Genomic DNA, 24,539 nt, shown 5'->3' on the forward strand with positions numbered 1-24,539 from the left:
CAGAAGCTGCAATCTAATGCACTTCTTACAACTAAAATCTCCTGAAACACTACTGGATTTCCTCACCACATACATCCCACAGGAGATGCAGCATACTGCCTGAACTGCCATCCCTGAAGCCATTACCAGCAAGAAAAAAAGAAAACAAAAAACTTCCCCACACTTATAATTAGGTTAGAGGAGGATGGAAGGGTGGGATCCTCTACCAGTGTAGAGGATCGGGTATCTCCTCTGCACCAATTTATAGGGCTAGGGGCCCGAGAGAAAAAAAAAACTACTACTGAGGGGGAACCACCCAGGTAACTGACTTTTAAAGTTAAAATAAAAACCCTTCCCAGACTCCTTTGCTGCCCACTTCTAGTTTTCACTTTAAACTTGAAAAACTGCTGTTAAAGTAAAGGCCAAAAAAATACACACACTAGCTGACTAATTAAATAAATACACAATTCAATTAATCCAATTAATCTCTTACCAGCACTGCTGCTTTTCAATCACCCCTCTCAGCTTGCTCCAGTGGATCAATGAGGGGGAACCTCCCAGGTAACTGACTTTTAAAGTTAAAATAAAAACCCTTCCCAGACTCCTTTGCTGCCCACTTCTAGTTTTCACTTTAAACTTGAAAAACTGCTGTTAAAGTAAAGGCCAAAAAAATACACACACTAGCTGACTAATTAAATAAATAAACAATTCAATTAATCCAATTAATCTCTTACCAGCACTGCTGCTTTTCAATCACCCCTCTCAGCTTGCTCCAGTGGATCAATGAGGGGGAACCTCCCAGGTAACTGACTTTTAAAGTTAAAATAAAAACCCTTCCCAGACTCCTTTGCTGCCCACTTCTAGTTTTCACTTTAAACTTGAAAAACTGCTGTTAAAGTAAAGGCCAAAAAAATACACACACTAGCTGACTAATTAAATAAATAAACAATTCAATTAATCCAATTAATCTCTTACCAGCACTGCTGCTTTTCAATCACCCCTCTCAGCTTGCTCCAGTGGATCAATGAGGGGGAACCTCCCAGGTAACTGACTTTTAAAGTTAAAATAAAAACCCTTCCCAGACTCCTTTGCTGCCCACTTCTAGTTTTCACTTTAAACTTGAAAAACTGCTGTTAAAGTAAAGGCCAAAAAAATACACACACTAGCTGACTAATTAAATAAATAAACAATTCAATTAATCCAATTAATCTCTTACCAGCACTGCTGCTTTTCAATCACCCCTCTCAGCTTGCTCCAGTGGATCAATGAGGGGGAACCTCCCAGGTAACTGACTTTTAAAGTTAAAATAAAAACCCTTCCCAGACTCCTTTGCTGCCCACTTCTAGTTTTCACTTTAAACTTGAAAAACTGCTGTTAAAGTAAAGGCCAAAAAAATACACACACTAGCTGACTAATTAAATAAATAAACAATTCAATTAATCCAATTAATCTCTTACCAGCACTGCTGCTTTTCAATCACCCCTCTCAGCTTGCTCCAGTGGATCAATGAGGGGGAACCTCCCAGGTAACTGACTTTTAAAGTTAAAATAAAAACCCTTCCCAGACTCCTTTGCTGCCCACTTCTAGTTTTCACTTTAAACTTGAAAAACTGCTGTTAAAGTAAAGGCCAAAAAAATACACACACTAGCTGACTAATTAAATAAATAAACAATTCAATTAATCCAATTAATCTCTTACCAGCACTGCTGCTTTTCAATCACCCCTCTCAGCTTGCTCCAGTGGATCAATGAGGGGGAACCTCCCAGGTAACTGACTTTTAAAGTTAAAATAAAAACCCTTCCCAGACTCCTTTGCTGCCCACTTCTAGTTTTCACTTTAAACTTGAAAAACTGCTGTTAAAGTAAAGGCCAAAAAAATACACACACTAGCTGACTAATTAAATAAATAAACAATTCAATTAATCCAATTAATCTCTTACCAGCACTGCTGCTTTTCAATCACCCCTCTCAGCTTGCTCCAGTGGATCAATGAGGGGGAACCTCCCAGGTAACTGACTTTTAAAGTTAAAATAAAAACCCTTCCCAGACTCCTTTGCTGCCCACTTCTAGTTTTCACTTTAAACTTGAAAAACTGCTGTTAAAGTAAAGGCCAAAAAAATACACACACTAGCTGACTAATTAAATAAATAAACAATTCAATTAATCCAATTAATCTCTTACCAGCACTGCTGCTTTTCAATCACCCCTCTCAGCTTGCTCCAGTGGATCAATGAGGGGGAACCTCCCAGGTAACTGACTTTTAAAGTTAAAATAAAAACCCTTCCCAGACTCCTTTGCTGCCCACTTCTAGTTTTCACTTTAAACTTGAAAAACTGCTGTTAAAGTAAAGGCCAAAAAAATACACACACTAGCTGACTAATTAAATAAATAAACAATTCAATTAATCCAATTAATCTCTTACCAGCACTGCTGCTTTTCAATCACCCCTCTCAGCTTGCTCCAGTGGATCAATGAGGGGGAACCTCCCAGGTAACTGACTTTTAAAGTTAAAATAAAAACCCTTCCCAGACTCCTTTGCTGCCCACTTCTAGTTTTCACTTTAAACTTGAAAAACTGCTGTTAAAGTAAAGGCCAAAAAAATACACACACTAGCTGACTAATTAAATAAATAAACAATTCAATTAATCCAATTAATCTCTTACCAGCACTGCTGCTTTTCAATCACCCCTCTCAGCTTGCTCCAGTGGATCAATGAGGGGGAACCTCCCAGGTAACTGACTTTTAAAGTTAAAATAAAAACCCTTCCCAGACTCCTTTGCTGCCCACTTCTAGTTTTCACTTTAAACTTGAAAAACTGCTGTTAAAGTAAAGGCCAAAAAAATACACACACTAGCTGACTAATTAAATAAATAAACAATTCAATTAATCCAATTAATCTCTTACCAGCACTGCTGCTTTTCAATCACCCCTCTCAGCTTGCTCCAGTGGATCAATGAGGGGGAACCTCCCAGGTAACTGACTTTTAAAGTTAAAATAAAAACCCTTCCCAGACTCCTTTGCTGCCCACTTCTAGTTTTCACTTTAAACTTGAAAAACTGCTGTTAAAGTAAAGGCCAAAAAAATACACACACTAGCTGACTAATTAAATAAATAAACAATTCAATTAATCCAATTAATCTCTTACCAGCACTGCTGCTTTTCAATCACCCCTCTCAGCTTGCTCCAGTGGATCAATGAGGGGGAACCTCCCAGGTAACTGACTTTTAAAGTTAAAATAAAAACCCTTCCCAGACTCCTTTGCTGCCCACTTCTAGTTTTCACTTTAAACTTGAAAAACTGCTGTTAAAGTAAAGGCCAAAAAAATACACACACTAGCTGACTAATTAAATAAATAAACAATTCAATTAATCCAATTAATCTCTTACCAGCACTGCTGCTTTTCAATCACCCCTCTCAGCTTGCTCCAGTGGATCAATGAGGGGGAACCTCCCAGGTAACTGACTTTTAAAGTTAAAATAAAAACCCTTCCCAGACTCCTTTGCTGCCCACTTCTAGTTTTCACTTTAAACTTGAAAAACTGCTGTTAAAGTAAAGGCCAAAAAAATACACACACTAGCTGACTAATTAAATAAATAAACAATTCAATTAATCCAATTAATCTCTTACCAGCACTGCTGCTTTTCAATCACCCCTCTCAGCTTGCTCCAGTGGATCAATGAGGGGGAACCTCCCAGGTAACTGACTTTTAAAGTTAAAATAAAAACCCTTCCCAGACTCCTTTGCTGCCCACTTCTAGTTTTCACTTTAAACTTGAAAAACTGCTGTTAAAGTAAAGGCCAAAAAAATACACACACTAGCTGACTAATTAAATAAATAAACAATTCAATTAATCCAATTAATCTCTTACCAGCACTGCTGCTTTTCAATCACCCCTCTCAGCTTGCTCCAGTGGATCAATGAGGGGGAACCTCCCAGGTAACTGACTTTTAAAGTTAAAATAAAAACCCTTCCCAGACTCCTTTGCTGCCCACTTCTAGTTTTCACTTTAAACTTGAAAAACTGCTGTTAAAGTAAAGGCCAAAAAAATACACACACTAGCTGACTAATTAAATAAATAAACAATTCAATTAATCCAATTAATCTCTTACCAGCACTGCTGCTTTTCAATCACCCCTCTCAGCTTGCTCCAGTGGATCAATGAGGGGGAACCTCCCAGGTAACTGACTTTTAAAGTTAAAATAAAAACCCTTCCCAGACTCCTTTGCTGCCCACTTCTAGTTTTCACTTTAAACTTGAAAAACTGCTGTTAAAGTAAAGGCCAAAAAAATACACACACTAGCTGACTAATTAAATAAATAAACAATTCAATTAATCCAATTAATCTCTTACCAGCACTGCTGCTTTTCAATCACCCCTCTCAGCTTGCTCCAGTGGATCAATGAGGGGGAACCTCCCAGGTAACTGACTTTTAAAGTTAAAATAAAAACCCTTCCCAGACTCCTTTGCTGCCCACTTCTAGTTTTCACTTTAAACTTGAAAAACTGCTGTTAAAGTAAAGGCCAAAAAAATACACACACTAGCTGACTAATTAAATAAATAAACAATTCAATTAATCCAATTAATCTCTTACCAGCACTGCTGCTTTTCAATCACCCCTCTCAGCTTGCTCCAGTGGATCAATGAGGGGGAACCTCCCAGGTAACTGACTTTTAAAGTTAAAATAAAAACCCTTCCCAGACTCCTTTGCTGCCCACTTCTAGTTTTCACTTTAAACTTGAAAAACTGCTGTTAAAGTAAAGGCCAAAAAAATACACACACTAGCTGACTAATTAAATAAATAAACAATTCAATTAATCCAATTAATCTCTTACCAGCACTGCTGCTTTTCAATCACCCCTCTCAGCTTGCTCCAGTGGATCAATGAGGGGGAACCTCCCAGGTAACTGACTTTTAAAGTTAAAATAAAAACCCTTCCCAGACTCCTTTGCTGCCCACTTCTAGTTTTCACTTTAAACTTGAAAAACTGCTGTTAAAGTAAAGGCCAAAAAAATACACACACTAGCTGACTAATTAAATAAATAAACAATTCAATTAATCCAATTAATCTCTTACCAGCACTGCTGCTTTTCAATCACCCCTCTCAGCTTGCTCCAGTGGATCAATGAGGGGGAACCTCCCAGGTAACTGACTTTTAAAGTTAAAATAAAAACCCTTCCCAGACTCCTTTGCTGCCCACTTCTAGTTTTCACTTTAAACTTGAAAAACTGCTGTTAAAGTAAAGGCCAAAAAAATACACACACTAGCTGACTAATTAAATAAATAAACAATTCAATTAATCCAATTAATCTCTTACCAGCACTGCTGCTTTTCAATCACCCCTCTCAGCTTGCTCCAGTGGATCAATGAGGGGGAACCTCCCAGGTAACTGACTTTTAAAGTTAAAATAAAAACCCTTCCCAGACTCCTTTGCTGCCCACTTCTAGTTTTCACTTTAAACTTGAAAAACTGCTGTTAAAGTAAAGGCCAAAAAAATACACACACTAGCTGACTAATTAAATAAATAAACAATTCAATTAATCCAATTAATCTCTTACCAGCACTGCTGCTTTTCAATCACCCCTCTCAGCTTGCTCCAGTGGATCAATGAGGGGGAACCTCCCAGGTAACTGACTTTTAAAGTTAAAATAAAAACCCTTCCCAGACTCCTTTGCTGCCCACTTCTAGTTTTCACTTTAAACTTGAAAAACTGCTGTTAAAGTAAAGGCCAAAAAAATACACACACTAGCTGACTAATTAAATAAATAAACAATTCAATTAATCCAATTAATCTCTTACCAGCACTGCTGCTTTTCAATCACCCCTCTCAGCTTGCTCCAGTGGATCAATGAGGGGGAACCTCCCAGGTAACTGACTTTTAAAGTTAAAATAAAAACCCTTCCCAGACTCCTTTGCTGCCCACTTCTAGTTTTCACTTTAAACTTGAAAAACTGCTGTTAAAGTAAAGGCCAAAAAAATACACACACTAGCTGACTAATTAAATAAATAAACAATTCAATTAATCCAATTAATCTCTTACCAGCACTGCTGCTTTTCAATCACCCCTCTCAGCTTGCTCCAGTGGATCAATGAGGGGGAACCTCCCAGGTAACTGACTTTTAAAGTTAAAATAAAAACCCTTCCCAGACTCCTTTGCTGCCCACTTCTAGTTTTCACTTTAAACTTGAAAAACTGCTGTTAAAGTAAAGGCCAAAAAAATACACACACTAGCTGACTAATTAAATAAATAAACAATTCAATTAATCCAATTAATCTCTTACCAGCACTGCTGCTTTTCAATCACCCCTCTCAGCTTGCTCCAGTGGATCAATGAGGGGGAACCTCCCAGGTAACTGACTTTTAAAGTTAAAATAAAAACCCTTCCCAGACTCCTTTGCTGCCCACTTCTAGTTTTCACTTTAAACTTGAAAAACTGCTGTTAAAGTAAAGGCCAAAAAAATACACACACTAGCTGACTAATTAAATAAATAAACAATTCAATTAATCCAATTAATCTCTTACCAGCACTGCTGCTTTTCAATCACCCCTCTCAGCTTGCTCCAGTGGATCAATGAGGGGGAACCTCCCAGGTAACTGACTTTTAAAGTTAAAATAAAAACCCTTCCCAGACTCCTTTGCTGCCCACTTCTAGTTTTCACTTTAAACTTGAAAAACTGCTGTTAAAGTAAAGGCCAAAAAAATACACACACTAGCTGACTAATTAAATAAATAAACAATTCAATTAATCCAATTAATCTCTTACCAGCACTGCTGCTTTTCAATCACCCCTCTCAGCTTGCTCCAGTGGATCAATGAGGGGGAACCTCCCAGGTAACTGACTTTTAAAGTTAAAATAAAAACCCTTCCCAGACTCCTTTGCTGCCCACTTCTAGTTTTCACTTTAAACTTGAAAAACTGCTGTTAAAGTAAAGGCCAAAAAAATACACACACTAGCTGACTAATTAAATAAATAAACAATTCAATTAATCCAATTAATCTCTTACCAGCACTGCTGCTTTTCAATCACCCCTCTCAGCTTGCTCCAGTGGATCAATGAGGGGGAACCTCCCAGGTAACTGACTTTTAAAGTTAAAATAAAAACCCTTCCCAGACTCCTTTGCTGCCCACTTCTAGTTTTCACTTTAAACTTGAAAAACTGCTGTTAAAGTAAAGGCCAAAAAAATACACACACTAGCTGACTAATTAAATAAATAAACAATTCAATTAATCCAATTAATCTCTTACCAGCACTGCTGCTTTTCAATCACCCCTCTCAGCTTGCTCCAGTGGATCAATGAGGGGGAACCTCCCAGGTAACTGACTTTTAAAGTTAAAATAAAAACCCTTCCCAGACTCCTTTGCTGCCCACTTCTAGTTTTCACTTTAAACTTGAAAAACTGCTGTTAAAGTAAAGGCCAAAAAAATACACACACTAGCTGACTAATTAAATAAATAAACAATTCAATTAATCCAATTAATCTCTTACCAGCACTGCTGCTTTTCAATCACCCCTCTCAGCTTGCTCCAGTGGATCAATGAGGGGGAACCTCCCAGGTAACTGACTTTTAAAGTTAAAATAAAAACCCTTCCCAGACTCCTTTGCTGCCCACTTCTAGTTTTCACTTTAAACTTGAAAAACTGCTGTTAAAGTAAAGGCCAAAAAAATACACACACTAGCTGACTAATTAAATAAATAAACAATTCAATTAATCCAATTAATCTCTTACCAGCACTGCTGCTTTTCAATCACCCCTCTCAGCTTGCTCCAGTGGATCAATGAGGGGGAACCTCCCAGGTAACTGACTTTTAAAGTTAAAATAAAAACCCTTCCCAGACTCCTTTGCTGCCCACTTCTAGTTTTCACTTTAAACTTGAAAAACTGCTGTTAAAGTAAAGGCCAAAAAAATACACACACTAGCTGACTAATTAAATAAATAAACAATTCAATTAATCCAATTAATCTCTTACCAGCACTGCTGCTTTTCAATCACCCCTCTCAGCTTGCTCCAGTGGATCAATGAGGGGGAACCTCCCAGGTAACTGACTTTTAAAGTTAAAATAAAAACCCTTCCCAGACTCCTTTGCTGCCCACTTCTAGTTTTCACTTTAAACTTGAAAAACTGCTGTTAAAGTAAAGGCCAAAAAAATACACACACTAGCTGACTAATTAAATAAATAAACAATTCAATTAATCCAATTAATCTCTTACCAGCACTGCTGCTTTTCAATCACCCCTCTCAGCTTGCTCCAGTGGATCAATGAGGGGGAACCTCCCAGGTAACTGACTTTTAAAGTTAAAATAAAAACCCTTCCCAGACTCCTTTGCTGCCCACTTCTAGTTTTCACTTTAAACTTGAAAAACTGCTGTTAAAGTAAAGGCCAAAAAAATACACACACTAGCTGACTAATTAAATAAATAAACAATTCAATTAATCCAATTAATCTCTTACCAGCACTGCTGCTTTTCAATCACCCCTCTCAGCTTGCTCCAGTGGATCAATGAGGGGGAACCTCCCAGGTAACTGACTTTTAAAGTTAAAATAAAAACCCTTCCCAGACTCCTTTGCTGCCCACTTCTAGTTTTCACTTTAAACTTGAAAAACTGCTGTTAAAGTAAAGGCCAAAAAAATACACACACTAGCTGACTAATTAAATAAATAAACAATTCAATTAATCCAATTAATCTCTTACCAGCACTGCTGCTTTTCAATCACCCCTCTCAGCTTGCTCCAGTGGATCAATGAGGGGGAACCTCCCAGGTAACTGACTTTTAAAGTTAAAATAAAAACCCTTCCCAGACTCCTTTGCTGCCCACTTCTAGTTTTCACTTTAAACTTGAAAAACTGCTGTTAAAGTAAAGGCCAAAAAAATACACACACTAGCTGACTAATTAAATAAATAAACAATTCAATTAATCCAATTAATCTCTTACCAGCACTGCTGCTTTTCAATCACCCCTCTCAGCTTGCTCCAGTGGATCAATGAGGGGGAACCTCCCAGGTAACTGACTTTTAAAGTTAAAATAAAAACCCTTCCCAGACTCCTTTGCTGCCCACTTCTAGTTTTCACTTTAAACTTGAAAAACTGCTGTTAAAGTAAAGGCCAAAAAAATACACACACTAGCTGACTAATTAAATAAATAAACAATTCAATTAATCCAATTAATCTCTTACCAGCACTGCTGCTTTTCAATCACCCCTCTCAGCTTGCTCCAGTGGATCAATGAGGGGGAACCTCCCAGGTAACTGACTTTTAAAGTTAAAATAAAAACCCTTCCCAGACTCCTTTGCTGCCCACTTCTAGTTTTCACTTTAAACTTGAAAAACTGCTGTTAAAGTAAAGGCCAAAAAAATACACACACTAGCTGACTAATTAAATAAATAAACAATTCAATTAATCCAATTAATCTCTTACCAGCACTGCTGCTTTTCAATCACCCCTCTCAGCTTGCTCCAGTGGATCAATGAGGGGGAACCTCCCAGGTAACTGACTTTTAAAGTTAAAATAAAAACCCTTCCCAGACTCCTTTGCTGCCCACTTCTAGTTTTCACTTTAAACTTGAAAAACTGCTGTTAAAGTAAAGGCCAAAAAAATACACACACTAGCTGACTAATTAAATAAATAAACAATTCAATTAATCCAATTAATCTCTTACCAGCACTGCTGCTTTTCAATCACCCCTCTCAGCTTGCTCCAGTGGATCAATGAGGGGGAACCTCCCAGGTAACTGACTTTTAAAGTTAAAATAAAAACCCTTCCCAGACTCCTTTGCTGCCCACTTCTAGTTTTCACTTTAAACTTGAAAAACTGCTGTTAAAGTAAAGGCCAAAAAAATACACACACTAGCTGACTAATTAAATAAATAAACAATTCAATTAATCCAATTAATCTCTTACCAGCACTGCTGCTTTTCAATCACCCCTCTCAGCTTGCTCCAGTGGATCAATGAGGGGGAACCTCCCAGGTAACTGACTTTTAAAGTTAAAATAAAAACCCTTCCCAGACTCCTTTGCTGCCCACTTCTAGTTTTCACTTTAAACTTGAAAAACTGCTGTTAAAGTAAAGGCCAAAAAAATACACACACTAGCTGACTAATTAAATAAATAAACAATTCAATTAATCCAATTAATCTCTTACCAGCACTGCTGCTTTTCAATCACCCCTCTCAGCTTGCTCCAGTGGATCAATGAGGGGGAACCTCCCAGGTAACTGACTTTTAAAGTTAAAATAAAAACCCTTCCCAGACTCCTTTGCTGCCCACTTCTAGTTTTCACTTTAAACTTGAAAAACTGCTGTTAAAGTAAAGGCCAAAAAAATACACACACTAGCTGACTAATTAAATAAATAAACAATTCAATTAATCCAATTAATCTCTTACCAGCACTGCTGCTTTTCAATCACCCCTCTCAGCTTGCTCCAGTGGATCAATGAGGGGGAACCTCCCAGGTAACTGACTTTTAAAGTTAAAATAAAAACCCTTCCCAGACTCCTTTGCTGCCCACTTCTAGTTTTCACTTTAAACTTGAAAAACTGCTGTTAAAGTAAAGGCCAAAAAAATACACACACTAGCTGACTAATTAAATAAATAAACAATTCAATTAATCCAATTAATCTCTTACCAGCACTGCTGCTTTTCAATCACCCCTCTCAGCTTGCTCCAGTGGATCAATGAGGGGGAACCTCCCAGGTAACTGACTTTTAAAGTTAAAATAAAAACCCTTCCCAGACTCCTTTGCTGCCCACTTCTAGTTTTCACTTTAAACTTGAAAAACTGCTGTTAAAGTAAAGGCCAAAAAAATACACACACTAGCTGACTAATTAAATAAATAAACAATTCAATTAATCCAATTAATCTCTTACCAGCACTGCTGCTTTTCAATCACCCCTCTCAGCTTGCTCCAGTGTCAGAGAGGAGGTTTGATGAGGACTTATCTGTTGAGGTAGTATGGGCGGAGATTAGAAATAGGAGAGGAGAGGTCACCCTGTTGGGAGTCTTTTATAGACCTCCTAAAAGTTCTAGAGAGGTTGAGGAAAGGATTGCGGAGTCAATCCTGCTTAGGAGTGAAAGTAAAAGGGCAATTGTTATGGGGGATTTTAACTTGACTAATATTGACTGGAATTGTTATAGCTCTAGCTCGTTAGAGGGGTCAGTTTTTGTTCAAAGCGTGCAGGAAGGTTTTTTGACTCAGTATGTAGACAGGCCAACTAGAGGTGAGGCTATATTGGATCTGGTGCTGGGAAATGAGCCAGACCAGGTGCTAGACTTGGAAGTTGGTGTGCATTTTGGTGATAGTGACCACAATTCGGTTACGTTCACCTTAGTGATGGAAAGGGATAGGCATGAACCTCGGGCCAGTGGTTTTAGCTGGGGGAAGGGTAATTATGAGGCTATTAGGAGAGAATTAGGAAACATAGGTTGGACTAGGAGATTACAGGGACTGGGAACGTCCGACATGTGGAGTTTTTTCAAGGAGCAGCTACTGCGAGTCTGTGATAGGTATGTCCCTGTCAGGCAAGGAGGAATTGGTAGGGCTAGGGAACCGTGGTGCACCAAAAAAGTTTCTTTGTTGGTTAAAAAGAAAAAGGAGGCTTATGTTCGGATGAGACGTGAGCACTCGGGTAGTGCACTAGAAAGCTTTAGATTGGCTAAGAGGGAGTTGAAGAGCGAGCTTAGAAGGGCTAAAAGGGGACATGAGAAGACTTTGGCGGATAGGGTTAAAGAGAATCCTAAGGCGTTCTATAGGTATGTCAAGAACAGAAGGTTGGTTAGGGCAAGTTTAGGGCCAGTTATAGATGGCAGAGGGAAGTTATGTGTGGAACCGGAGGAGATTGGTGAAGCATTGAACCAATATTTCTCTTCGGTGTTCACGCAAGGGGACATGAATATAGCTGAGGAGGACACTGGGTTGCAAGGGAGTAGAATAGACAGTATTACAGTTGATAAGGAGGATGTGCAGGATATTCTGGAGGGTCTGAAAATAGATAAATCCCCTGGTCCGGATGGGATTTATCCAAGGATTCTCTGGGAGGCAAGAGAAGTGATTGCAGAGCCTCTGGCTCTGATCTTCAGGTCGTCGTTGGCCTCTGGTATAGTACCAGAAGATTGGAGGTTAGCGAATGTTGTCCCATTGTTTAAGAAGGGGAACAGAGACTTCCCCGGGAATTATAGACCGGTGAGTCTCACTTCTGTTGTCGGCAAGATGTTGGAAAAAATTATAAGGGATAGGATTTATAGTTATTTGGAGAGTAATGAATTGATAGGTGATAGTCAGCATGGTTTTGTGGCAGGTAGGTCGTGCCTTACTAACCTTATTGAGTTTTTTGAGAAAGTGACCAAGGAGGTGGATGGGGGCAAGGCAGTGGACGTGGTATATATGGATTTTAGTAAGGCGTTTGATAAGGTTCACCATGGTAGGCTTCTGCAGAAAATGCAGATGTATGGGATTGGGGGTGATCTAGGAAATTGGATCAGGAATTGGCTAGCGGATAGGAAACAGAGGGTGGTGGTTGATAGTAAATATTCATCATGGAGTGCGGTTACAAGTGGTGTACCTCAGGGATCTGTTTTGGGGCCACTGCTGTTTGTAATATTTATTAATGATCTGGATGAGGGTATAGTTGGGTGGATTAGCAAATTTGCTGATGACACCAAAGTCGGTGGTGTGGTAGACAGTGAGGAAGGGTGTCGTAGTTTGCAGGAAGACTTAGACAGGTTGCAAAGTTGGGCCGAGAGGTGGCGGATGGAGTTTAATGCGGAGAAGTGTGAGGTAATTCACTTTGGTAGGAATAACAGATGTGTTGAGTATAGGGCTAACGGGAGGACTTTGAATAGTGTGGAGGAGCAGAGGGATCTAGGTGTATGTGTGCATAGATCCCTGAAAGTTGGGAATCAAGTAGATAAGGTTGTTAAGAAGGCATATGGTGTCTTGGCGTTTATTGGTAGGGGGATTGAATTTAGGAGTCGTAGCGTTATGTTGCAACTGTACACAACTCTGGTGCGGCCGCACTTGGAGTACTGTGTGCAGTTCTGGTCCCCACATTACAGGAAGGATGTGGAGGCTTTGGAGAGGGTGCAGAGGAGGTTTACCAGGATGTTGCCTGGTATGGAGGGGAGATCCTATGAGGAGAGGCTGAGGGATTTGGGATTGTTTTCGCTGGAAAGGCGGCGGCTAAGAGGGGATCTTATTGAAACATATAAGATGATTAGAGGTTTAGATAGGGTGGATAGTGATAGCCTTTTTCCTCTGATGGAGAAATCCAGCACGAGGGGGCATGGCTTTAAATTGAGGGGGGGTAGTTATAGAACCGATGTCAGGGGTAGGTTCTTTACCCAGAGGGTGGTGAGGGATTGGAATGCCCTGCCAGCATCAGTAGTAAATGCGCCTAGTTTGGGGGCGTTTAAGAGATCCGTAGATAGGTTCATGGACGAAAAGAAATTGGTTTAGGTTGGAGGGTCACAGTTTTTTTTTTAACTGGTCGGTGCAACATCGTGGGCCGAAGGGCCTGTTCTGCGCTGTAATGTTCTATGTTCTATGTTCTATGTTCAAACAGGGCATACAGAGACAGAAAATCAAGTTACAGAATACTGATTAGAATGCGAATCTTTACAGCTAATCAGGTCTTAAAGATACAGACAGTGTGAGTGGAGGGAGCATTAGGCACAGGTTAATGAAATGAGTATTGTCTCCAGACAGGACAGCCAGTGAGATTCTGCAAGTCCAGGAGGCAAGCTGTGGGGGTTACCGATAGTGTGACATGAACCCAAGATCCCGGTTTAGGCCGCCCTCATGTGTGCGGAACTTGGCTCTCAGTTCTGCTCAGCGACTCTGCGCTGTCGTGTGTCGTGAAGGCCGCCTTGGTTACCCGAAGATCAGAGGCTGAATGCCCATGACCGCTGAAGTGTTCCCCAACAGGAAATGTATGGTCTTGCCTGGTGATTGTCGAGCGGTGTTCATTCAGCCGTTGTTGTAGCGTCTGCATGGTTTCCCCAATGTACCATGCCTCGGGGCATCCTTTCCTGCAGCGTATCAGGTAGACAATGTTGGCCGAGTTGCAAGAGTAGGTACCGTGTATCAGGTAGATGGTGTTCTCACGTGAGACGATGGCATCCGTGTCGATGATCCGGCACGTCTTGCAGAGGTTGCTGTGGCAGGGTTGTCTGGTGTCGTGGTCACTGTTCTCCTGAAGGCTGGTTAGTTTGCTGCGGACAATGGTCTGTTTGAGGTTGTGCGGTTGTTTGAAGGCAAGAAGTGGGGGTGTGGGGATGGTCTTGACGAGATGTTCGTCTTCATCAATGACATGTCATTGATCAGAACTGAATCCAGACAGAGGAGAGAGAGGGAGGGAGAAAACTGGGAATGGAGGAAAAGAATGTTGGAGATGATGAGATGGGTTTGGATTTCAGCCCAGGGAGGAGGGAGAGTGTGTGGAACGGGGATTTACAGGTTTGGGGGAACAAGCGGAAAAAATGTTCCAGAGAAACTAGAATTGTCTGTTCAGAATTTCTATCCTGGACTGACAGTAGTTTTGTTCTCTTCTTTTGCAGGATATTTGAAGGGGAAGATTTACAGACTGGAAACTCAAATCAAATTTCATACGAATATTTTACAATCATTTGATTTATCAGCACCTAAACTCAATTAGCCTTTGAATGTGGAAGGAAAAATGTTTGTTCTGCCTGTGGGAAAAGATTTCAAACATCAGTGTGACTGGAGAAGCATCGAGACACATGCACACACTGGAGTGAGACTGTTCCAGTGAACTGACTGTGGAAAGAGCTTTACCCAGTTACGCAGCCTGAAAAGCATCACACCATTTACTGTCAGGTGAAACCGTACACGCGTTCTGTGTGGACGAGGATTTAACAGATCATCCTGCCTGGAGAGACACAAAGACACCAGCACCATGGAGAAACAGTGGAAATGTGAAGACTGTGGAAAAGTTTGTAAAACCCCATCTCAGCTGGAAATTCATCGACGCAGTCACACTGGGGAGAGACCATTCATCTGCTGTATGTGTGGTAAAGGATTCGCTCAGTCATTTAGCCTGGTGTCACACCAGCGAGTTCACACTGAGGACAGACCGTTTAAATGCTCTGACTGTGGGAACAGTTTTAAGAGTTCTGAGGGTTTAATTCACCATCAACGGGTTCACACTGGCGAGAGACCATTCAATTGCTCTCAATGTGGGAAGAACTTCAGGCAAGTATCTCACCTCACTGAACACCTACGTGTTCACACTGGGGAGAAACCCTTCACCTGCTCCATGTGTGGGAAGGGATTCACTTGTGCTTCCCACCTCACTGAACACAAGCGTGTTCACACTGGGGAGAGACCATTCAGCTGCTCTCAGTGTGGGAAACATTTCAGGCAGTATTCCACCCTCACTGAACACAAGCGTGTTCACACTGGGGAGAGACCGTTTGTTTGCTCCTTTTGTGGGAAAGGATTTGTTAAATCATCCCATCTTCTCAGACACCAGCGCATCCACACTGGAGAGAGACCATTCACCTGCGCTGAGTGTGGGAAGGGATTCACTACAACATCTCACCTCAGTGAACACCAGAGTCTTCACACTGGGGAGAAACCTTTCACCTGCTCCCTCTGTGGCAAGGGATTCACATGTTTATCCTACCTCAGAAGACACAAAATTGTTCACTCCGATGAGAGACCCTGTAAATGTTCTGACTGTGGGAAGAGGTTTAAAAGCAGAAATGAACTGATGAAACACCAGCCTCTTCACACAGGGGAGAGGCCGTTTGCTTGCTCTGTGTGTGGGAAGGGATTCACTCAGTCATCACAGCTCAGCAACCATCAGCTTGTTCACACTGATAAGAGACCGTTTAAATGCTCTGACTGTGGAAAGAGCTTTAAAAGTGCAGGGAATCTGCAGAGACACCAAACCACTCACACTGAGAGGGGCTGTTCAGCTGCTCTTCATCTGGGAACTGATTCACTACTTCATCCCAAATCACTGAACACCTGCGGGTTCACACTGGTGGGAGGCCATTCCTCTGATTTGAGTGTGGGAAGGGATTCAGTGTCATCCAGCCTGCTAAAGCACCCGTGCACTCCCACTGAGGGAGCATGTTCACCTGCTCCGTGTGTGACAAGGGATTCAATCAGTTAAGCAGCTTTATTTCACATCAACTTGTTCAGACCGAAAAATAAATGGTTTTGATGTTCTGATTGTGACGAGATTTAAAAGTGCAATGGATCTGCTGCAACACAAGCACAACACTGAGCAGAGGCAGTTTACCTGCTCCATGTGTGGGAAGGGATTCACTCAGTCATTGTATCTCAGTGAACATCAACTTGTTCACAATGAGAAAAGACTGTTTAAATGCTTGGACTGTGAGAAGAGGTTTAAAAGCTCCCTCCCTAACAGCACCGTGTACCTGCACCATAGGGATTGCAGTGATTGAAGAAGGCAGCTCACCACCACCTTCACAAGAGTAATGAGGAAGGGGCAATAAATGCTGGCCTGAGCGTTTGAAAAATGGATAGAAGTCATCGGTGATTTTTCACTCAGTTATTAAGAAGCAACAGTTTAGATATGATACATAAAAGACATACAACCTGTAATAGATAAGATCCCGGATGAAGGAAATACTGATCTCCGCTGATCGCTGGAGGTGATAATCTCCTCGGAATGGGATGTGGACAGAGATGTCCACATCCTGTAAATTAATATGAAAATAGTAATCTGCTGAGACACCAACCCACAGATACTGGAGAGGCCTTTCACCTGCAGTGTGAGAGAGAAGCAATTTATTCTCATTCACCCTGCAGACACACTAGTGAGATAACAAGTGATTCCAGGGGTTGGATTCTGCTTTAATCACATCCGGGACTCAACTGTGTTCATTCTGACATTTGGAGTTTTTTTTCTCAGTTGACGTTAATAATCCCTGGAACTGGGCTGGAGTTTAATAATCTGTATATAATTAAATCAGCTTTGTGACAAGCTCAGTGTTGGAGTCCTTGATTTCACTAAGAGGAGACTGATTGATGTCCTGTTACTGACTGTTCCATTGTTGGGTCTTTTCTCATTTTTTAATGGAAGATTTATATTTATAATAGCACCTTTCACAACTTCAGGATGTCCCAAAGTGCTTCACAGCCAATGCAGTTCTTTGAAGTGTAATCAATGCCTGAGTGTAGGAAATGCTGTCCCCAAATTGTGCACAGCAAGATCCCACACACAAATGTGATTGTGAGCAGAGAATCTGTTCAGTGATGATTGTTGAGGGATAAATATTAAGCAATAAGCTTCTCTGCTCTTTAGAATAACATCCTGGGAAGTTTTACACCCAACTAACAGGGCAGATGGGGCCATGGTTGAAGGTCTCATCTGGAAGATGGGACCTGTGACAGTGCAGTGCCCCCTCAGAACTGCATCAGAATATCAGCCTGGATTTGATGCTGATGTTTCTGGATGTGGATTTGAACCCTCAACCTCCTGACTCAGAGATAAGAATGTAACCACTGAGCCACAACTAACTCATCATTACTCTGGATTATTTCAGTTACTCTCATGGACAAGTGTAAGGTTTCAGTCTGGGGATTATAGATGACCAGAAATACCCAAAAAATGGATAGAAGTCACCGGTGATTTTTCACTCAGTTATTAAGAAGCAACAGTTTAGATATGATACATAAAAGACATACAACCTGTAATAGGTAAGATCCCAAATGAAGAAAGTACTGATCTCCGTGTCTGGAGGTGATATTCTCCTCGGAATGGTTTACTGATCCCGGATTAGAAGGATGCCGATCTCCTGTCCCAGTCACCTTTAACCACTTTGAGAAGCTCTTTGTTGTTTGAAGTGATTTCCCCACACAAAATTCCATTTATGTAGCTTATTTCTGTGGCGGCGGGGGGGGGGGGGGGGGGTGCTGGTGCGGTGGCTAATGTTGGTGTTTATGTCAATCATTTATTTAATTATCATTTGCAAGGGACAGATGTTCAGTGAATTCCCTGCTATTTCCATTCGAGTCATAGAGGTTGAAGCATGGAAACAGGCCCTTTGGCCCAACTTGTTCATGTCGCCCCTTTTTTTAACCACAAGGCCAGTCCCAGTTGTCCACATTTGGCCCACATCCCTCTATACCCATCTTACCCATGTAACCGCTTTTTAAAAGACAAAATTGAACCCGCCTCTACTACTAACTCTGGCAGCCTGTTTCGGATGCTCACCACCCTCTGTGTGAAAACATTGCCCCTCTGGACCCTCTTGTATCTCTCCTCTCTCACCTTAAACCTATGCATTCTAGTTTTAGACTCCCCTACCTTTGGGAAAAAATATCGACTATCTGGCTGATCTATGCCCCTCATTATTTATAGACCTCTATAAGATCACTCCAAAGCCTCCTACGCTCCAGAGAAAAATGTCCCAGTCTATCCAGCCTCTCCTTATATCTCAAACCATCAAGTCCCAGGAGCATCCTAGTAAATCTTTTCTGCACTCTTCCTAGTTTAATAATATCCTTTCTATAATAGGGTGACCAGAACTGTACACGGTATTCCAAGTATGGCTTTATCAATGTCTTGTACAACTTCAATAAGATGTCTCAACTCCTGTATTCAATGTTCTGACCAATGAAACCAAGCATGCCGAATGCCTTCTTCACCATCCTGTCCACCTGTGACTCCACATTCAAGGAGCTATGAACCTGTATGCCTAGATCTCTTTGTTCTATAACTCTCCCCAATGCCTTACCATTAACTGAGTAAGTCCTGCCCTGGTTCGACCTATCAAAATGCATCACTTCACATTTGTCTAAATTAAACTCCATCTGCCATTCGTCAGCCCATTGGAAGTCTCTTAAGTCACTTTGTGGTTCATTGCTTGCTGCAACATCCTGTTTACCCTTTATGTAGTGAGTTTACACATCGGCCATGATCACCCCACCCTATCAAGCTTGTCTTGGCCATGATCACCCCACCCTATCAAGTTTGTCTTGTTTCAGATCTGTGCTAGAGACACGTTTTTGGCTGGGATAAACGGTCTACACTGTCTGAGAAATTCAACACATTTAACACTTATTAAGTGGCAATTGTTTCCTGATTTCCCCATCCTTATTCACTTCTCACAAATGATTTCTGATTAACCCAGTAATTCCTAAACTATGAGCTTGTTTTAATTTCTTGATTACATATCGTCGCTACTCGAATGATCAGAATCAGCAATACAAACCCTTGAGCTTCCAGCAAGACTAAATGTAAAATATGGTACAAGTACATTTTTCACTCAGTAATTAGAATATTTCACTTTTCTCAGCACAGCAGCTGGCAGCATTTTAGATTCAATACCAATTGTTCATTTCTCTTCTCGCTGGGTCATCCAGGCTGGAAACGTTGGCTCTATTCTCTCTCCACAGAAGCTATCAGACCTGCCGAGATTTTTCAGCATTGTCAATTTTTGAATTTCTTGATATCAGCTGATCCAGTGATTATTGGCACAGTATCGCACTGTTTTTACACATTTTTCCTGGCTACTTTCAAGTGACACAGTGTTCCAGCTGTTGGGTTTATGTTGGACCATCAAGTAGGCTTTGCTTTTTGCTTCAATGACACGTCATCTCTGCTGAATGGGTCTCAAACCAGTCTTTGTTGTGTGTGGGGTCATCTGGACTTGAAATGTCAGCTCTTTTCTCTCCTTACAGATGCTGCCAGACCTGCTGACATTTTCCAGCATTTTCTCTTTTGGTTTGTTGTGTGTTCCACCTTTACCAAATGTTGCTGCTGCTGTGTCAGAAATTATTGAACTCAGCGACTTTCCAGTTGCATCAATATCAATGTTGATTGTTAAAGTTTTAATTGATGTGTCTGTAAAATATTTCACTATTTTGTTCAATTTTCCTTGATAATTTCATTTCAGAATGTGAGTGTCACTGTGAAGAACGTGTAAATCAGTAATTGTCAGCAAGGATTAATCAACACTTTCTAATTGGAGATGTTAATTAATGGACCCTTTTAAACATTGACTCTGGATTTTGTATCAATTTAGGATTGAAGTAAAAGTTTATAATTTTATTGTAAACCAGTTCCTGACTTCTGAATTTAGGAGAAAGGTCACAGAATGTGCGTTTAAAATGGGACATTGCAGCCCCGAAAATCAGTGACATCTCCAGAATATTAAACTCCAGCCATAGGGTTTGTTAACATCAGCAAAATCAAACCAGATATTGTCAGATTATCAATCCTGAATGTGATAAACAGCAGCAATAACAACAGCAGAATCCAATCCCTTCACTCACTTGTGAACTCGCTGATGTCTCCACTCTTTAGCTGCCTCAGTGAATCCCTTCCCCCCACACACAGCAGCTAAATGGCCTAGCCCCGGTATGAATTCACTGGTGTATCATCAAGTTGGAGACTTTGCAAATCCCTTCCCACATATAGAGCAGATAACTGGCCTCTCCCCAGTGTGACCTCGCTGGTGTTCAATGAGGTTGGATGAAGATCTGAAATTCTTCCCACAGGAACTGCAGTTGAATGGCCTCTCCTGAGTGTGAACGTCCTGGTGGTACTGGAGGCTGGATAACTGGGCAAATTCCTCCCCACACACAGAGCAGGTGTACAGCTTCTCCCTAGTGTGAATTCACTGGTGCACAGTGAGGTTGGCTGAGGACCTGAACCTCTTTCCACAGTGAATGCAGATAAATGTCTTCTCCTCAGTGTGAATAAGTTGGTGTGTCAGCAGGTGGGATGAATTGGTGAATCCTTTCCCACACTTGGAGCAGATGAATGGTCTCTCCTGAGTGAACTTGCTGGTGTACTAATTGAGTGAATCCCTTCCCACATACAGAGCAGGTGAACGGCTTCTCCCCAGTGTGAATGTGTTGGTGATTTCTCAGCAGGGATGGGTAATAGAACCCTTTACCACAGTCTTCATATTTCCACGATTTCTCCAATGTGGCTGTGTCAGTGGATTTCCAGATGGAATGGATAATTGAATCCTTTACCACAATCCTCACATTTCCATGGTTTCTCCATACAGCCAGAGCTCTTGTGTCTCTCCAGGTTGGACAGTCAGTTGAAGCGCTGTTCACATACAGAATAGGTTTACAATCGAGTCCCCCGCTGTCACTGGAACAATGTTTTTTTTCAGGTTGTGAAACTAGTCAAAACTCACTTCACTGCAACACCCAGGTGTATATCTCAGTGCTTTTTCTAATCACACTGATGTTTGGAAGGTTTTTCCACAGATTGAATCTGGAAAATGAAGTTTTTCTCCATCCTAAGGCTGATGATATTCAGATCCTGATGAATAATATGAGGGTATCAGATCTTGATGTGATGTTTGATTTGAATTTCCTGTCTGCAAATGTTCTCCTTTTAATATCCTGTAAAAGGAATTTAAAAATGTAACCAGTGTCAGTCCAGTATTAAGATGCAGAACAGACAAAGAACAATACAGCACAGGAACAGGCCCTTCGGCCCTCCAAGCCTGTGTCGCTCAAGTGCCCAACTAGACCATTCGTTTGTATCCCTCTATTCCCAGTCTGTTCATGTGGCTATCTAGATAAGTCTTAAACGATCCCAGCGTGTCCGCCTCAATCACCTTGCTTGGCAGTGCATTCCAGGCCCCCACCATCCTCTGTGTAAAATACATCCCCCGACATCTGTGTTGAACCTTGCCCCCCTCACCTTGAACCCGTGACCCCTTGTGTTCGTCACCTCCAACCTGGGAAAAAGCTTCCCACTGTTCACCCTATCTATGCCCTTCATAATTTTTTACACCTCTATTAGGTCACCCCTCATCCTCCGTCCTTCCAGGGGGAACATCCCCAATTTACCCAATCTCTTCTCATAGCTAAGACCCTCCATACCAGGCAACATCCTGGTAAACCTTCTCTGTACTCTCTCCAAAGCCTCCACGTCCTTCTGGTAGTGTGGCGACCAGAACTGGACGCAGTATTCCAAATGTGGCCTAACCAACGTTCTATACAGCCGCAACATCATATGCCAACTTTTATATTCTATGCCCCATCCAATAAAGGCAAGCATGCCATATGCCTTCTTCACCACGCTCTCCACCTGTGCTGCCACCTATATGGATCTGTGGACTTGTACACCCAGGTCCCTCTGTGTGTCTATACTCCTGATGGTTCTGCCATTTATTGTATAGCTCCCCCTTACATTAGATCTACTGAAATGCATCACTTCGCATTTACCTGGATTAAATTCCATCTGCCATTTCTCCGCCCAATGTTCCAGCCTATCTATATCCTGCTGTATTCTCTGACAATGTTCATCACTATTCACAACTCCAGCAATCTTCGTGTCGTCCGCAAACTTACTGATCACACCAGCTACATCTTCCTCCAAATCATTTATATATATCACAAACAGCAGAGGTCCCAGTACAGAGCCCTGTGGAACACCACTAGTCACAGACCTCCAACCGGAAAAAGACCCCTCCACTGCTACCCTCTGTCTTCTATGGCTAAGCCAGTTCTCCACCCATCTAGCTAGCTCACCTTTTATCCTGTGAGATTTAACCTTTTGCATCAGCCTGCCATGAGGGACCTTGTCAAACGCTGTACTAAAATCCATATAGATGACATCCAAGGCCCTTCCCTTGTCAATCATTTTTGTCACCTCCTCAAAAAACTCAACCAAATTTGTGAGGCATGACCTCCCTCATACAAAACCATGCTGTCTATCACTAATGAGATTATTCAGTTCTAAATGTGCATATATCCTATCTCTAAGAATCTTCTCCAACAATTTCCCTACCACGGACGTCAAGCTCACCGGCCTATAATTACCCGGGTTATTCTTGCTACCCTTCTTAAATAACAGGACCACATTTGCTATCCTCCAATCCTCTGGGACCTCACCTGTGTCCAGTGAAGAGACAAAGATTTCTGTTAGAGGCCCAGCAATTTCATCTCTTGCCTCCCTGACGAGTCTAGGACAGATGCCATCTGGCCCTGGGGATTTGTCTGTCTTAATGTTTCCTAAAAAACCTAACACTTCCTCCCTTGTAATTGAGATTTTTTCTAACGGGTCAACACATCTCTCTGAGACATACCAGTCAACATGTCCCTCTCCTTTGTGAATACTGATGCAAAGTATTCATTTAGGATCTCACCTACTTCCTTTGGTTCGAAGCATAATTCCCCTCCTTTGTCCCTGAGAGGTCTGATTCTTTCCCTAACAACCCTCTTGTTCCTAACGTATGTATAAAATGCCTTAGGATTCTCCTTAATCCTGTCTGCCAAGGACATTTCATGACCCCTTTTTGCCCTTCTAACTCCCTGTTTGAGTTCTTTTCTACTTTCTCTGTATTCCTCCAGTGCTCCATCTGTTTTTAGCTGCCTGGACCTCATGTATGCCTCTTTTTTCTTTTTAGCTTCTCTGGAACATGTTTCTGTCTGTTGTTCCCCCAAACCTGTAAATGCCCATCCCACACACACTCCCTCCTCCCTGGGCTGAAATCCAAATAAAGTTATGGATAATTATTTCTGTATGCTTTTAACAAATTTGGTATAGAATGATGTCCACAGAGATGGATTGGCCATGCTAAATTGCCCTTTGGTGTTGGGCGGGGCGGGAGGGACGGGGGGCTAGCAAGGTGAATGCATGGGGTTGTGGGGATGGAGCCTGGGTGCAGACTCGATGGGCCAAATGGCCTCCTTCTGCACTGTAGGGATTTTAAGATTCTGGAGTAACAGACCTTGTGTCCAGAACTGACTGCGTGGAGATTTCCTTAGAGGAGCCAAACCGCCTGGTTATTGACCCCTCTAACAAGAGGAAAGGTTTCCTGCAAAAAATGTCCCTCAGAATTGGTAAACTTCAGTCAGGTCCCCACCCCCAACCCAATGCTGAGAATCCAGATTGCACTAAACACGCCCACGCCCCCCGACATTGACCTCTCCCGGGTACCTCACAATGCCCGGGGAGTGATTGACAGCAGCTTGGGACCAATAGGGAGAGAGGGCGGGGTTGGAGGACCGATTGGGAGCAGCTGATCCTCCAACCAATCAGTGAATGAGGGGGCGGGGCTTGGCTGTGAGTGAAGCATGCGCAGTCCAGTTAATGGCGACGGCGACAAGATTTTGTTCCTTGGATCTGCCATCCGTAACGGAGAGAATGGCGAGACGAAGGGAACCACGGATCAGGTGAGTGACTGGATACGTTCCGTAAACACGTTACACAAACGCGGAAAAATATCCCACCGTTTCCCGTGAACCGTTGCCCCCTCCCTGCAGCAGGGGCCGCAGCTTTCTCACAGAGCTGGGTTCAGCGGCCGCTATCTTTATCCAGGCATTAGCAGCAGAGCGCATGCGCGGCCCCATCTTTGTTCGGGGCAGGAGCAGCAGAATGTGCGCATCGCCGCCACCTTTGTTGGGGGCAACAATTTTGATTATCTCCAAGTGAGAATCTCTATCAGCCTGTTTCACTCTGTCACTCCAGTTTCTTACTGATGAGGCAGAACAATGATATATATCCAGGGCAGTCACCATTATTTGTATTTATATTGTGCATGAATAGAATTAAACTTTTGAAGACATTTCAGAGAAATGTTATGAAATAACAATTGACTTTGAG

General features: G+C 41.8%; 2 protein-coding genes across 2 annotated transcripts in view; both read left to right on the top strand.

Moving 5' to 3' along the window:
• Window positions 1–24,539, top strand: part of LOC144483839 (uncharacterized) — a 259,901-nt gene that overhangs the window by 181,183 nt on the left and 54,179 nt on the right. The window lies entirely within an intron of this gene.
• LOC144483802 (uncharacterized) overlaps window positions 1–24,539 on the top strand; it is a 186,477-nt gene that overhangs the window by 40,743 nt on the left and 121,195 nt on the right. The window contains exon 4 of the mRNA XM_078202341.1: window positions 14,843–15,576. Coding sequence (XP_078058467.1) covers window positions 14,843–15,576 — 734 coding nt within the window. The remainder of the gene's footprint in view (window positions 1–14,842; window positions 15,577–24,539) is intronic.

Source organism: Mustelus asterias, unplaced genomic scaffold (genome assembly GCF_964213995.1).
Source record: "Mustelus asterias unplaced genomic scaffold, sMusAst1.hap1.1 HAP1_SCAFFOLD_79, whole genome shotgun sequence".
Classification (NCBI taxonomy): Eukaryota; Metazoa; Chordata; class Chondrichthyes; order Carcharhiniformes; family Triakidae; genus Mustelus; species Mustelus asterias.